The sequence below is a fragment of the Armigeres subalbatus genome, chromosome 2 (genome assembly GCF_024139115.2).
Source record: "Armigeres subalbatus isolate Guangzhou_Male chromosome 2, GZ_Asu_2, whole genome shotgun sequence".
Lineage (NCBI taxonomy): Eukaryota > Metazoa > Arthropoda > Insecta > Diptera > Culicidae > Armigeres > Armigeres subalbatus.
This window is the reverse complement of record NC_085140.1, coordinates 18,867,665-18,883,992: the sequence shown is the minus strand read 5'-3', so window position 1 is coordinate 18,883,992 and position 16,328 is coordinate 18,867,665. Positions and strand designations below refer to the sequence as shown.

Sequence of the window (16,328 nt, the reverse complement as noted above, 5' to 3'; positions counted from 1 at the left end):
GATTGTTCGTGTCGCTGTTGCTAAAACTTGACGGATGTTTGAATAAACGAGTGGTGGAGTCATTGTTGGTCAAACTGCTTGACCGTGTGTACGTTCCATTATGCAACGTACACACCAGTCAAGCAGTTTGACGAACATTGACTCCGGCCCCAAGAAAACGCTTCGGTTGCTGCTTTGTTTGAATGTGTGTGAAGTTGTTCGAACAACCATTTGACAGTTGGCGGCTCGGTTGGAAAAAATTAAAACGGTTTGATTTTGGTTTGAGTTGTCGGGGGTGCAGTCAAGGTTCGCCGAACATGTTTGAGCATTTGTAGTGAAGTTGCTCAAACCCCTATGTATTTTTTGATGGTTGGTGCTCAAGTTGGTGCTTTGGTCGTTCGTGTGTGATATTTTTGGTCGAATAAATTGATTGTTCGTGCCGCTGTTGGCAAAACTTGATGGATGTTCGAATAAACGAGAGGTGGAGTCAATGTTGGTCAAACTGCTTGACCGTGTGTACGTTCCATTAGGGGCACCAGCTTACTGCGTTTTAGCATGGGCGTAGTCAGGATTTCGAAGAAGGGGGGGGGGCAACTTTTTTGGTCTTCTAAATCGTAGTTTTATAAAAACACATGAATATTAACATATGAAACCAAATCCAAACCAAATCGAAACAATAATGATTAAAACAATAATGGATTTAAAAATGCGTGATTCATTGCTCATCAGATATTTTTAAATAAAGTGAGAAAAATATTAACGAACTTCAGAAAAAATATAAAATCTGCTATAACAATTATTATAAAAATCCTGCATTCTTCCATAAGTTTAAGAAAACTGAATTTCTGAACATCTGAATTTCTAAACAAATCTCGCTTAACTTTTCAAAAGGTCTTAAGTAACATTTTTTTCATGATTTAATCTGAATAATGCAATCAACATGTTTCATGGTTATCTGTTGATTGCAATACTCAAATTAAATCATGGAAAAAATGTTACTTAGGACCTTTTGAAAAGTTAAGCGAGAAATCCTCTCTGAAATAATATTTATTATAAAATAGGAAGAAAAATCAATATGCAAGCTTTTTCCAGGAATTCCTTCGACAATTGCTCCTGGCCTTCTATCCGAAATTCTATCAGGGATTCTTTAGGAATGCCTCCAGCAACTTCTTCGGCAGTGTCTTCAAGAATTCCACCATAAATTTTGCGGGGAATTGATCCGAAAATTCCACCATTATTTACTCCAAGAAAATCTTCACGAATTTCTTTATAAGTTTTGCAGAATTCCCTGCAACAATTCAAATAGTTTCGAGCAGTTTTCCATAATTTTTAAGAATAAGAATATTCCGTGGAAATTCCGCAGAATTGCCAGTAAACGGAATTCCGGTGGAAACTTCAAGATTTCCACTGGGAGATCCTCCAGGAGTTTCTCCGAAAATTCCTCCTGGAATTCTTTCAGGAGTTCCACCGGCATTTCCAATTTCTCTAGGATTTCCTTCGAAAATTATTCCGGTAGTTCTATCGGCAGTACCTCTGAAAATTCTTCCGGGAATTTCGGCGGAATTGGAATTTATTTAAGCTTCTTCAGGAATTTAAATAGATTTTCCACCAGAATCTCCTCCGAGAATTTATCTGCGAGCACATCAGGGAATTCTCCGGGAGGTCCTCTGATGATGATGATGGTCCAGCTACAAACCCCAACAAAGGTTTCAGCTAGACGAGATTTGTCTATAAGATGAATTCTCTTGTTCCCGGGGGTTCCTTTGAAAATTCTCCCGGGAGTTTCTTCAGAAATTCTTCCAGAAAATTCCTTCGAGAGTTTTTCCGGGAATTCCACCAGCAATTCATCCGGTAGTTTCTATGGAAATTCCTCCGGGAGTTCCACCAGAAGCTATTCCAGGAAATTATTCAGGCTTTTTTCAGGAAATCATTTAGGCTTTCTTCAGAAATTAAGCTGGAAATTCCTCCCGAAGATCTTCCGATAGTTTCTCTGGGAGCTCATCCGGAAGGTCCTCTAGGAATTCTTCTAGGAGTTCCTCCTGAAATTCCTCGGGAGTTCTTACGGGAGAACTAACGGGAGCTCCTCCGGCAGTTCCTTCGGGAATTCCTCCGGGAGATCCACCAACAGTTTCTACGAGAATCCCTCCGGGAGTTTTACCGGCAGTTTCTCCGGGTGTTTCTCTGAAAAGGAACTTTCGGAGGAACTCCCAGAGTAATTTCCGGAGGAACTCCCGGGGAATTTTCTATAGGAATTTCCGGAGAAATTATCAAAGGAATTCTCGGAGGAACTACCGGTGGAACTTTTGGAGGAATTTATTGAAGAACTACAGGAAGAATTTCCGGAGGAAATCCTGGAGGAACTCTCGTAAGAATTCTAGGATGAACTCCCAAAGGAACTTCCGTAAGAATTCCAGGAGGAACTCCTGGAAGAATTATTAAAAGAACCTCCCGGAGGAATTCCCAGAGAAATTGTCAGAGGAACTTCTGGGGGAATTTGTAGATAAATGCCTAAAGAAATGCTAAATGAATTCCTGGAAGAAAGCCTGATTGAATTCCCGAAGGAACTACTGGTGGAACTTCAGAGGAACATCCGGTGGAATACCCTAGAGGAAGAGAAAAAATATTTCTGAAGGAACTTCCGAAATCTCATTTTCCGTGAAATTCCTGCCAAATATCGTCCAGGAATTCCCTGTAGAGTTCCTGGAGGTATTACCGGAGAATTTCTTGGAAAAACTCCTGGAAGAACTCCCGGAGGAACTCCCACAAGCACTTCCGGAAGAATTCCCACATGGAAGTCCTGAAATAATTCTTAGAGAAGTTCCTAACGGAATTTCCGAAAAAATATCTGAAGGAACTCCCAGAAAAATACCAGGAGGAATTAATGCAGAAATTCCCAGATGAAATCCTGAAAGTATTCCCAGATGAATTGCTGAAGAATATCCCTGCGGATTGTTCCGAAGAAATTTCTGGAAGAACTCTTGGCAGATATCCGAGTAAATTCCGAGTCCGGAAGGAATTCTAGTACACTTCCGCGGAAAATCTCCCGGAGAAATTCCTGAAGGAATTCCTGGAGAAGTACCTGAAGAAACTCCAAAAAAAATATCTGTAAGAATTTCTGGGGAAATTCTTGGACGAATTCCAGGAAAAATTCATGAAGATATTTCTAGAGGATTTCTTGAAGGATATTCTGAAGTAATTGCGAAAAGAATTCCAGATTGGAATGCCAGGAAGCGGAACGCATGACGGAACTCTCGAATGCATGCCTGAAGGAAATGCCGGATTCTTCCTGAAGAGAGAATAGCCGAAGAAATATCTAGAAGTAAATCTTGGAGAGAAGAAAAGAAATCTTCAAGGAATTTTCTCATGAATTTCCTAAAAAAAAATTAGTGGGGGGTTTCTAGATAAGAAGGAATTACAATTACATGAGAAGGATTTTCGAACGATTTTCAGAGGAATTTGTGGATAATTTTCCGGAGGAATTCGGAAGTTCCCAGGGGAGCCTCTAGAAGGATTTCAAGAAGAATTTTTGAGCCCGAAATGTTTCGAGTTGTTTTCAACTTTCATATATTGTGGATCCTGGATGCCCTAATAAGTTTTGGGAATCTTTTGAATTTCAACCACCAATTTCTGTATATGATTGGATCGTAAAGTGCACATGTTTGAGGGAATTCATTTCAGTACCCGTTCAATCTTTCCACAATTTAGGGGGAGGGCGGTAGCAGTGTTGCACACTTAACACATTCCCCATTTAAGTGCGCAGCAAGTATAGATGTGCCACAGTTGAGGTGTACAACACGCGTCGGAGTTGCCCGCCGCGACTAAACATTGGGCGGCTACAGGACGGTAGATATTCGGAGATATGCTTTCCTTCCTTTCTCGATTAATCAACGTACCCTAATTATTATAGTCGCCTTGGCTGGCGCGAAGGAGTAGAGAAAAAATACCTAACCACAAAATCATCACTTGTATTTGTCAGCAAGGCTGGAGAGATGTTCGAGCATCGCAACACCGCAACCGTTGCACTAGGCACGGATAAAAAAAAACGACTGGTATGACGGCGAATGTGAGCAGTTAGTAGAAGAGAAGAAAGCAGCATGGGCGAGATTGCTGTAACACCGCACGAGGGCGAACGAGGCAGGATACATACAGGCGCAGAACAGACAAAACTCTGAGCAACTGTATCGCGCTAATTGCGCACGAAAGTTCTATGAGAAGTTAAACCGCCACAGCCCGATATGTGTCAGGACATAAACGGGAACCTTCTTACAAACGAGCGTGAGGTGATCCAAAGGTGGCGGTATGGTAGTGAACCAGGGAGCACGCACGCAAGACATACGTCCTTCGGCCCCGGATCTCCAGAAAAATCCAGGAGGAGATCGGCCGGCTGAAAAACATCAAAGCCCCTGGAGTTGACCAATTACCAAGGTTTGGAAGGATGAGGTTCTGCCGCAGGAGTGGATGAAAGTTGTCGTGTGTCCTATCTACAAAAAGCGATAAGCTGGATTGTAGCAACTACTGCGCAATTCGCCGTACGCTATTGCAGAAATGCCGCGAATACAACGTGCCCACACGTGATGGCCTTTCTTGTCTGCTTTTCAACATCGCTTTGGAAGGGGTAATGCGAAGGTCAGAGATCGACACGAGTGGTACGATTTTCACGATATCCATCCAGTTATTTGGTTTCGCCGACGACATTGTAATATGGCACATAACTTTGAGAGGATGGAGGAAGCCTACATTAGACTGAAAAGCGAAGCTAAATTAGGGATGAAACGATACCACTGAGGTATCGATACTTTTACGTTAAAGTAGTATCGTATAAAAGTATCGATACCACAAAATATGTTATTAAAAGTATAGATACCTACTCGTATCATATGAGTATGTACTCATATATTTGAAGTGAAATTCAAAAACGATTATGTTGTCACTGTCAAGTAGTTATTCATTATTTATGTTGAATGGAATACTGAATAAGCACATTTCATTACTATTAGTTTTTCGATACGTTAATTCCTTTATTTTTAGAGTAAAGTTGTTAAACTGTATTCCACGTGAAACATTCAATATGTAAACCAATAATTATTGCATCTTTTCATCATGCATTCTTAACCTAATGATGGGATTCTCTTTGATGCTTCTCCAATGGGATGGGACTCTCGCAACTCACTATTAGCCATTTACTATCGAGTTTAAGGAAAGTTTAAACCAATATGGGATTGAGTAGAGTGACCGGTTTTTTCTTGGATCAATCCGGGACTTTTTATGCATTATTTATTATGAAAGCTTTATTTATTGAGTTATATGCGGTTTGCGGCGCCGGTTGTCTGAGCGTATGGTACATACACATAAGTATATTATGTATTATGAGCTGAGGGTTCGATTCCCGCTTCAGTCGTAGAAATTCTTCGATAAGCAAAACATTTTTCACTGGTCTATTAGGTATTGTCCGTTGTCCTTCATCTTTCGTAAGTGTTCAGTCTGGAAAACCATTGAATAAAGACGGTGAAGCTGTTTTTTTCAATTCTTAAACGCTTCAGGCGTTTTCCTGATTGATTTTACGGATCAGGCGTTGATATTACAGATTTTTTGATCTTTACAGATCTTAACTTAATATTTTACACATTTTCTGATATAGGGGAAGTGACGGCTTTGGCAGGTTTTATTTTATTATTGCCAGGGGGTTTTGGTTAACCAAATTTTATGAAATTTGGCCACAATATTCTTTGATATGCAAAGAATGTTTAGGCTCAATTTGAGCATAATTAGTTATAGAAAACCCCCTGATAATAATAGAACAAAGCCTGCCAAAACCGTCATTCCCCCTACTAATGATCAGATCCTGGAATAGTCATGACCTAAGCTCTTCAGAATATTTTGACATATCCTTAATTCCGTATATCACACTAATTTTCAATTCTCCCACATTTTCCAGACCTTTAAGGTTTTAAATGCTTTTAGGATTTTGGGATTTTCTACGGATTCCATAGTCTCTCGAATTCACTGTCTGGGACTGTCCGGTATTATACGAGTCACATTAGGATTAAGGATAGGCTACATTTATGATCCTCAGTTTTAAATTAATCGAAGTTAGAAAGTACGTATAGGCTCATGTGCCTAAGAGTTGCGAGCGCGTACCGTACCGTGTCGCACGATGCACTTTGCGTCATCACCGGTATGATGCCTATTGACATCGTTATCGGTGAAGACATAGAGTGCTTCGAAATGCGCGGCACGAGAGGCATCCGTAGGACTGTCAGGTTGGCCTCAATGGTCAAATGGCAGCGTGCGTGGGACAGTTCCACTAAGGGTAGATGGACACATAGGTTGATACCGGAGATAGGTACGTGGGTCAAGAGGCGCCATGGGGAAATCACTTTCCACCTGACCTAGGTCCTTACAGGCCATGGTTGCTTCAGACAGTACCTACACCGGTTCGGACGAAGCCGAGTGTCCGGTGTGCGCAGGTTTAGAGGAAACGACGGAACACGTGTTGTCCGTGTGCTCACGTTTTCGCGCAATGCGTGACCACATGCTTGCCACATGTGGTCTGGACACTACCCCGGACAACCTAGTCCGGAGGATGTGTAAAGATGAAGTTGGCTGGAACGCCGTTTTATCGGCTATCGTCCAAATCGTCTCGGAGTTACACAGAAGGTGGCGCGTGGACTCGAGGAATGGCTAGTTCAGGCGCAAATAAGAGGTGGTCCAAGGGTTCGGAGTCGGCTTCATGGGTCATACCGGTGCCCTGTGGTCGAACTCGATCCTTTTATCGAACGAGTGGCCGCGTGAAGAACAACGTGAACGTGAAGAACATGGTATCGTCGCTTTCGCGGCGTCGGTCAACCGGGCGGGTTCCGAGCCCGAGGACGGAAAGGGGTCCTCGTCAAGGCTGGGGCAGGCGTAGGCACCGCGTCGGCAAGTCCCTCTGTGTGCTGGCGAATAGGCCCTATCGCAGAGAGGTCAATTTGGGGTGCACGCGGCATCATCATTCTTGATACCAGTCGTGCAGAGGGAAGCAGGCGCGAAGTCGACCCTTCCCACCTTCCGAGGACATAGGGCGTGGTAAGGCCACCTGGAAAACCGGCAATGCGCTGGCACGATACCATGGTGTTCTTCTAAAAAAGCGAGTCACGATGTTCGAAACTGCAAGGACACGCAGCTAACCTCGAGGGTGCGTTATGCACTGGCCCCCCTTTGAAGCATTACTTTCTGGTTGTACCGAAGGGACGATGGGCTTGGCGGCAATGGAAACGGTTTAGCGGGTCGGGGATGCAGTCCTGCCTCCCTCGTTTGCTGTTGGAGGTGGTCCCTAACCCCGCACTTCCTGGACAACCCAGGATGTCTGTTGAGCAGATTCCCCCTCCATTGCTTAGGAAAAAAAAAAACTAACCACCCGGCAGGAAATCGTACGTACTTTGAACTCCGCAAAACGCTTCGATCAAATAGAGTTCGCCGCCGTACTAAACTGACTATCTTCTTCTTCTTCTTCTTATTGGCATTACATCCCCACACTGGGACAGAGCCGCCTCGCAGCTTAGTGTTCATTAAGCACTTCCACAGTTATTAACTGTGAGGTTTCTAAGCCAGGTTACCATTTTTGCATTCGTATATCATGAGGCTAGCACGATGATACTTTTATGCCCAAGGAAATCGAGACAATTTCCAATCCGAAAATTGCCTAGACCGGCACCGGGAATCGAACCCAGCCACCCTCAGCATGGTCTTGCTTTGTAGCCGCGCGTCTTACCGCACGGCTAAGGAGGGCCCAAACTGACTATCTACAAAACGCTTATTAGACTGGTAATACTCTACGGACATGAGACGCGCACTGGTAGTTGTCGAAAGGAAAGTGCTGCGTACCATCTATGGTGGGCGCAGATGGCGGACGGTACGTGCAGGAGGCGAATGAACCACGAGTTGCATCAGCTGTTGGGAGAACCATCCATCGTTCACACCGCGAAAATCGGATGACTGCGATGGGCCGGGCACGTAGCCAGAATGTCGGACAGTAACCCGATGAAAATGGTTCTCGACAACGATCCGTCGGGAAGAAGAAGGCGAGGTGCACAGCGAGCAAGGTGGATCGATTCATTTCATTTATTTAGTTTACCGTCATCGGGGGTGAGAATGGGTCATCGCTCTCAACGGCAGTCTGGAGGTCGTAGAGCAAAATCGTTGAAAAAGATCTCTTATATTTCAGTCTTCTTGTCCTCAGATTCATTCAATTTATTCCACCAGCATTCTAAGTAGTTGAAACAGTGACCCATTCTCACCCCCATTTGACCCATTGTCACCCCCGACGACGGTACATCTAAACAGATAACACTGAATCAACAATTTGACGCCACAATACACGGTTCGAGGCCGCATCTCTTCATCCCCGAATGCGCCCGACGCTCGCCAAGTCGTTTTGTACCTAGTCTGCCCATCATCTAAAATATCAAAGGAATAATACTAAAAACTAATATGCACAATACTTAAGCCATAACAAACTCAGTTATTAAATTGAATTTCAATACCAAATGCATAATCAATTATTATCCGTTTGGTTATGCCTAACCTAAGCAAGTTATGCCTCAAGTATTCTGCATATAGGGTTTCTTACCCCATTCCCGGCCTAACATGCGTACGACTGCATTATTTAATTGATATTTATGACTAGGAGCAACTTTTCCTGAATTTTGTGGGCCCTGTAATATTGCGATGGGGTTCACCTCTGCTTAAAAAATAGCTATTCTTGCTAAACGCCGCTTGAAAAAGCTTTTATTTGATTTAAATTAACATGGTGCAGCACTCATTTCAGTCACAGGCGATGGCTTTTCCGGCATACCCCAAGTCTAATCGGCATACGCAATATTTTACTCAATCTCTCAACATCTTACTCTCATTCTCTCTCTCGAGACGGTAGGAAATGCGATGTAAACAAAAATATGCACGTTCCACGACAACGTGATGCCAGATGGTATTATTCATAATAGTTTTTATTTGTTTGAGAAGATATATTCACTCATCCAAATTCCTTCCAAATACTTGAAAAAATATTTTTTTTACTTTTTGAAATTGAGATAATTATAAATAACATGAAAGCGTCAACGTATTAGACAGTTTTCCTATTAACGATGAAGGATTATCTTCATACTAAAATAAGACTCCTGGCCTTTTGGCAGCACTGTACGGCTAGAAGTTCTTGGGCCGAGGTGATTTTTTGTTCGGTTTGAGGATACGTTTTTAAATGTATTCTAATATGTTTATATAAGTTCTAGTGATACGAACAAATAGAAAAGATTGAAGTGCGTGAGTTTAGCATTATTGTGTGGGGATAAACAGCCTAAAGCAATGGTTATGTCGAGCACTGTGACGATTTTCAGGTATGTGTTTATTTGATGGTACCGTTTTGTAAAAGTAGAAAGAATCAGTCCGGCTCAGCCTAAAATTGATTAATTCTCTGATTAGATCTCGAGTTATGAAGAAATTGGTGTTTCATTCGTATGGGAGCCCCCCTTTTCAAGGCGGGGAGGGGTCTCGAATCATCTTAAGAACCTTCCCCGGCCCCAAAAACCTCTGCATACACATTTTCCAAGGTAGACGAATTCCTCGACCACCTCGAAGGTATCCCCGTCTATCGTAACACTGCTTCCCAGGCGGGCCCTGTCGCGCTCGGTTCCACCCACAAGCATGAACTTTGTCTTCGAAGCATTAACCACCAGTTCAACCTTTGTTGCTTTACGTTTCAGGCGGGTGTACAGTTCTGCCACGGTTGCAAATGTTCAGCCGACAATGTCCATGTCATCCGCGAAACAAATAAATTGACTGGATCTGTTGAAAATCGTACCCCGGCTTTTACACCCGGCTCTCCGCATGACACCTTCTAGCGCAATGTTGAACAACAGCAAATATACTATATTAACAATATGATTCACTCTCACGAAATTTTGGCGACACCACATGTGGCGCCAACTCGCGTCCGAAAGGATCGATACACACGTAAATCGAACTTCCCAAAATATGACGATCGTTTTACACACACTTCAAAATGTCATCATGAAAAAAAATAGGGATGCTTGATGTTTTTTTTGCAAACTTAATCGATTATGTTTAATCGAATGCAAACAGAAAATCAAATGTTGTAGCAGAAGTGTGGTAGGCATATTTCTGTGGAAATGTATAATAAATTTGATATAGCTCGTTGAACTGTATCCGGCGGGACCATTCCGGTGCACCATATCGAAATTGACGCACGCTGAAGCAGTTGGAGAGCTATACGAGGTTGCTGTGGAAGTTTACATTCTTCTCGCATTGTACCTACTCGCTCTCTGTTTCGCACACCATGTTGCTGTTTGCTCATTTGACTGCAACACAGAGGCGGCATGATTCTTTGGGAAATTTGACATTAAAGAAGTCAATGAATTGTCTGAGACAAACAGCAAGTTGTCTGCATGGCTAATATACGTATCTAGAATTGGTTGAGATATCCTTTGTCACTATTTAATCCGAATTTTATTGTTTTTTTGGCTGAATCTGGTTGAAAGTAAATTTAACAAGATACGTTGAAGAATAGCTTAAATATAACATTTGGAATGCATTTAAATTTATATAGAATGAGGAATTATTCCAGCTAAGATTTGACAGTTGAGTAGAAAACCTTATTGAGAATTTTGCGTAAAACAGGTTTGTTGAACTAACGAGGGTGGATTAAAAAAATACAAGATGGAAATTGGAAGGTCACATTTTCTGTTTACCCGCAATAAGCTCAAAAAGAACCCAACGTAGATCGAAAATACTTAAAGTACTTCTGGGAGAATTTGTCAATGAAGATAATAGATTCTAATATACACCATTGTGAGATACCACACTTTCATTAGTAGTTTGGACTATGCTTTTGCTAATATTTATACCATTTGATTATGTGTATTTATTCTGGTTCGCCTGAAAATTCCACAACAGTATGTTCTTTAATTAATATTGTAATAACTGATAATAGTTTTAAAAACTAAAACTCAACTTAACTGTTATTCGTTTTATTTATTTACTACGTTAATGTAATATGTTCGAACAATATTTTGTTGTGGTCCGCCACATTGACTTTATATAGTAATTTAATTCAAATATTATCAATTCATATTGAATTGGTGGAAAGAATCTCCTCTTCATTATGTCATATGACTTGAAATGTTTTCTACAGAACCATGTAAATTAGAGTAATTCCTTTACACTTCCAAGACTCTGTCTTCAAATATGAATTCTACCATCTATGCACAGAGAGAGCATGACCGCTTGCTACAAAAAAGTAACATAGAGAGAATATAATCCCTGTAAGAACGATATAGCAAAGTGCTTGACAGTCGAGTCTTACTGGAATTCTCTCTGCATTGTACAGCTCGGTTTCCTATCAGAAAAACTTATCTTACAATAATTAGTATACTGAAATCTTCATTATATTGTTTGAAAAAATTTCTTTTGACAGCCCGAAATGAATTGAATATCAATCTATTAAATCCTAAAAAATATCTGATATTGGATACGAAATCGAGAAAGCACAATAAAATGGGTGTAATTAATTTTAGCGGAAATATCTCACCGTAATGCTACGTTTTGAAAGGGTAAGTAAATTGAACAACTTAGTTGAATGCAATGGACTTGCCAATAGTTGAACATGTTCTACTTACTGTCCGTTCAAGTGAGTTAAACGAAGGTGTTTGGACGCGTTTAATCCAAGCGACTTGTTCAATTCACTTTTCATGTCTAAACGTAACATACCCATTATGATAAGCGCAGCATAACAAAACGCAATCGGAGAGTGTCATCTTCCTCGCTTTCCGCTAAAGATACATATTCATTCAATCAATGGTGGGCAGCGAAAAGTTTTCAATTCATAACAGGGAAAATGTTAATAAAATAATATGTTGAAACGCAGGTGTTAAGTTCCAGTAGGAATTTAGGACACTGAAGAGGAAGAAGAATGATGCATTTGAATAATATCGATAATATTAATAAAGAATTAATCAAATTTCTTGCTGAAGAAAATGATTGAAATGTTTACAGTGGAACAATTATTTTAATGTTTGCGGAACGGCCTTCACAGTTTGAACGATTGCAGCAAAATTGTAGTTTGTCTGCATTGCACTGCTTCATCGCAATATTTACAGTAGTGTTTGCATTTAACAAAGTCGATATTCCGGTAATCGATTTACTGAAAATTGTATGGACATCCCCACACTGTAAAATGTCATCGAACAACACACACAGTTGTGTGACTACTCACCGGAAGATGGCAGTAGGGTTTTCCCGCACAAGCTAGAAAAAAACATGTTTAGATTCCTCTTTGCTCGCTAGATGATGTTGTTATCACCGGCAAATTGTTCGCCATTTCGATGTATGGGAAAACTCGAAGTGAACCATATTGTTAATATAATATATTTGACAACAGGCACAAAAGTCAATCTCCTTGTCTTAGTCCTTAGCGCGATTTGAACGAACTGGAATGTTCGACCGAAATCTTCACACAGTTTTGCACACCATCCACCGTTGCTTTGATCAGTCTGGTAAGCTTCCCAGGGAAGCTGTTCTCGTCCATAAATTTCCATAGCTCTACGCGGTCTATACTGTCGTATGGTATGCCGCTTTGAAATCAACGAACAGATGATGCGTTGGGACCTGGTATTCACGGCATTTTTGAAGAATTTGCCGATAATGCTGATGGCGGTTGTGCAGATAGAAGGGAGCAATTGTAGCAGTTGTTGGGAGAAGGCGGGTAGGTGATATTTTGAGGCTATCTTTCAAGAAAAAAAATCATCGGATGAGAAAGTTGACATGTATTGTACAATGATTACCAAATTCTGGAATTACAGCTAACGAAACAGATCCCTGTAATAGTTTTGGCTGCTATTGTTGTCAATTTGCGTCACCCATATCAGTCTATCATCCTTGTTTGTTCTAAAAATTCATCGAAGAATATTAATATCCGTTGAGTCTTATACCAGAAAACAGATAGGCACCATTGCGGCAAAATGTGATCAATCTTAAATTTTGATACACTAGCGAACCTACTAGTAGAGGGCATGTTATTATTGAACAACGAACACGAGACAGAACTGCAGGGCATGCTTTTCTGTTGTTTTCTCTCGTCTTGGTTCGTCAATTGGTAATACTGTTGATACTTAGTGAGTTGCTTTTGAAATTGCAATTTATTCTGAGATGCCTATCTGTTTGTACATACAATATTCCAATTAATTCCTCTACTTTATTAATACCTATACACATTAAATAGCAGACGCGCATAATAGAGTTCCGTACTTGACTCAACTTGAAAAATTTAAGCGCATTCTATACAGGAAATTTTTGCAGTCTGTTCACATGGGACAAATATGCGATTGTGGACAGTATACTTAGTTTATTTCTTGGAACAGATTGGTGGTATTCTTCATGGTACGAATCTCTCTATTATGTTCCTAGTATAAGTTTAAATACTTAACAGCTGAGACATACGTAATTATAAAGTTGTAGTGGAATTCAATGGAATAGAGCAAATTAGCATAGTATTATCACAGAGAAACAGACGTCTCACTCAACACATTCCATCGTTCACCTTTTCAACGATGGATTCAATTTTTAGTAGGTGATGTAGGCCACCGATGGCACTTCAATCGGATTTTCTTGTGTTTGACGTTCGCACTCTCTCTCTGTGGTATTATGATGATATTATTTACCTTTGGGTCACATGGTGAACCTTTTCGGACAAATCTGAACAGCGATTCAACCAGGTTGGCCGGGGTAGATTCTTCACATTGTTCCAGTTCTTGCACCAAGCAGTTTTGAAGCCGGGTGAAATCTCTGAAAATAATATTGCATTATTGGAACTGATGTGGACAAACAAGGGTTCCCGGTTTTGATAATCACTCGCACTGTTTTGGTCCAATGACAAATTTGGGTATGGTGCGGCTGGAAGTATCGACATCCTTCAAATATCCAGAAAACGTATTATTGACGCATCGAATCAAATCGTCCTTCTGTTCCAGGAAACACTCAGGTCCCTTCTCGGCAATGAATACTGTCAATAAAATGAAGAATCATAACGTCGTTCTCCCGCTGAATACCTGGTGATTGATGAATTACTCACATGCAATCTGATCTCCATCCTTGTGGCACACGAAGTTCAACAAATTTTTAAAGACATCCAATCCGTGCCCTTTGTGGCGCTTCTCATCATCGTCCAAACAAGCGTCAATGGAGTTCGAGAATGTGTTGATACACTCGAGCAGCGTGTTGCGCTTTCGGCAGTACTTGTTGAACACCGTGTCCAAGTCTCCGGTGGGTTTGGCTTCCTCCACCTCTTTCTTGAACTGGTCGATATCGACCAGCCCTTGAACACAGTTGAACAGATCCTGGGCGCCCTGTTTGGCCTGCTCGTACGATTCCTCCGATCCGCCGGCCTTGATGCATTTGTCCTTGACAGCGCTTTCGATTTCATCCAAGGTTGGCACGGTAAGGTTTTGTAGATTGGCTGGCAAATGCTGCCGGAGACTGTCGACATCGATCTTGTTGGTATCGTCGGCCAAGGCGATTGCTGATTAGTTGGATCGCAAAGTTATAAAACATATTATGTTAAAAAATAATATTTTATAAGCGATCGTTAATTAGAACTCACTCAAGAAAGCCAGGAACAACATCGATACGCTTTTGATAGCCATGTTTGAATTTGAACTATAAAATAGGAAAAAAATACGTTGATAGAATAACAGAGTCACTATGAAAATTTCTCGAATGAGATTCATGTCGGGTGAGTGGGTAAATAAGGTTAGTGAATAAAATTCAAAATGTATTACAATACAATACAAAATTTATACAATTTCATAGTTCATCATAGAGCGCAGGTTTGATTATTTTGTTTTACAAACGTCTTCTTCTTATTGGCATTACATCCACACTGGGGCATTGCCACCTCGCAGCAGCCGGCATCGTCGAACCCAGCCAACTTCAGCATGGTCTTACTTTGTAGCCGCGCATCTTAAAACACGGCTGAGGAAAGCCCCCATAGGCCTCTTTCCAAACGTAACTACATGGCCGTTTAAATCATTGCGTTAAACGATTAAACAAGTAAACCATTTCAACGTCTTTGGTGTGATCCTTTATCCTTTATGAAAATTAGCACACACTACATAAAAAGGCAAAAAGCTTCTAAATTCATAGACCTCATTCGTTTATTCTATTCTCGTGGTTTTCTAGGTTTACGAATATTCGATATAGAAATTTAATAAATTATGCATCTGTAGTCGGGTTTTTAATCGGGCATAACATATTGCATAGAAAATATGTTTTATCACTGCCGCATTTTTGAAATTTAATCTGATTGCGTTTAAAAAAAGGGTTTTACACAGTTTTCTTTTCAATACACCATTTGTAACCCAAACCACTACTATTCTATTTTTTGAGCTCGAACAAACTTTTTTACACACACAGTAAAATCTCTATTATTCTCTTTTTGGTATCTAAATAATTTTGGATAGTGATATATATTTTTCTATAGTTTCACAAGTTAATCGAACCATACCACAAATATAATCAACATACATACATATGTACCGAAGCACTTAAACAGAGATACAATTATCCAATATGTTAGCAACGTTCCTTAAAACGCACAACATTAAAAAATTGTCCAGTTTTCCAGAAGGTCTTGTGTTTCACGCACTTCCAATTTCTATTCGCATTAAAATGTATTTATGGGGATTCAAATTACATAACTTCATTACGAATGATTATAACTTATTAATTCACGTTGTGAAATTACTCAATAGCTCGATAAACAAGTCTCTCACTTCCTACCAATTTCTCGTCAGATCACTTCTAAGCACGTTATAATCCTTCTGGAACTGACCCAGTTCCGTTCCGTTGGGAGTTTCTTTCCACACTGGTAATCGCACTCGTCGTTGTTAGCTCGTAGTCGCGTTGATCGTGCGATGCCTGTGGAGGAGAAATTGCAACGGCTGACGGTCTGTTAATCGGTTTATATAGACAACATCGTTTTCATCTCACAACAGCCGATTGGGTACAGAATTTACTAATTCCTGAACATGTGAGTATAGTTAATTGATAACATTGTTCTTTGTTTGTGTAAATGAACTTTCTTGGCAATTATATTCGTTTCGATTGATAATGAACGTCAACTGTCCCGGCGTAATGATGCATGAAAGCGCATATTCGATCTAACTTGTTGGTCATAAAAAAGGGAAAAATATATGGACGTATCATGAGGAGTAATGTGATCTTGTCAAAAAGAGGTCTTCTTGAAATTGGTTTATCGTCTAATATTGATATGATTCATTAAGATTGATTATCATTTCGTGAAA

At 40.6% G+C, this 16,328-nt stretch overlaps 1 protein-coding gene across 2 annotated transcripts; it reads right to left on the bottom strand.

Moving 5' to 3' along the window:
- Nucleotides 1–12,779: 12,779 nt before the first annotated feature.
- On the bottom strand, nucleotides 12,780–15,971 carry LOC134214094 (27 kDa hemolymph protein-like). Of its 2 annotated transcripts, none has more exons than XM_062693536.1 (6): nucleotides 15,798–15,971; nucleotides 14,627–14,682; nucleotides 14,099–14,545; nucleotides 13,879–14,029; nucleotides 13,689–13,812; nucleotides 12,780–12,915 (listed from the first exon to the last, which is right to left on the bottom strand). In XM_062693536.1, the coding sequence occupies exons 2-6, from the start codon at nucleotides 14,667–14,669 to the stop codon at nucleotides 12,901–12,903; spliced, it is 780 nt and encodes a 259-aa protein (XP_062549520.1). In that variant the 5' UTR covers nucleotides 14,670–14,682; nucleotides 15,798–15,971; the 3' UTR covers nucleotides 12,780–12,900. The 2 variants fall into 2 exon arrangements, with proteins under 2 accessions (XP_062549520.1, XP_062549519.1); XM_062693535.1 differs by having other exon boundaries at nucleotides 15,805–15,971.
- Nucleotides 15,972–16,328: the final 357 nt, after the last annotated feature.

What these genes read in the sequence shown, in the direction of transcription:
- LOC134214094 (XM_062693536.1), bottom strand. Translation starts at nt 14,669, where the DNA reads ATGGCTATCAAAAGCGTATCGATGTTGTTCCTGGCTTTCTTGA. An exon ending in GGATGGAGATCAGATTGCAT is followed by an intron (nt 14,030 to 14,098) that starts GTGAGTAATTCA and finishes TTTTATTGACAG; the next exon opens with TATTCATTGCCGAGAAGGGA. An exon ending in ATTGGACCAAAACAGTGCGA is followed by an intron (nt 13,813 to 13,878) that starts GTGATTATCAAA and finishes TATTATTTTCAG; the next exon opens with AGATTTCACCCGGCTTCAAA.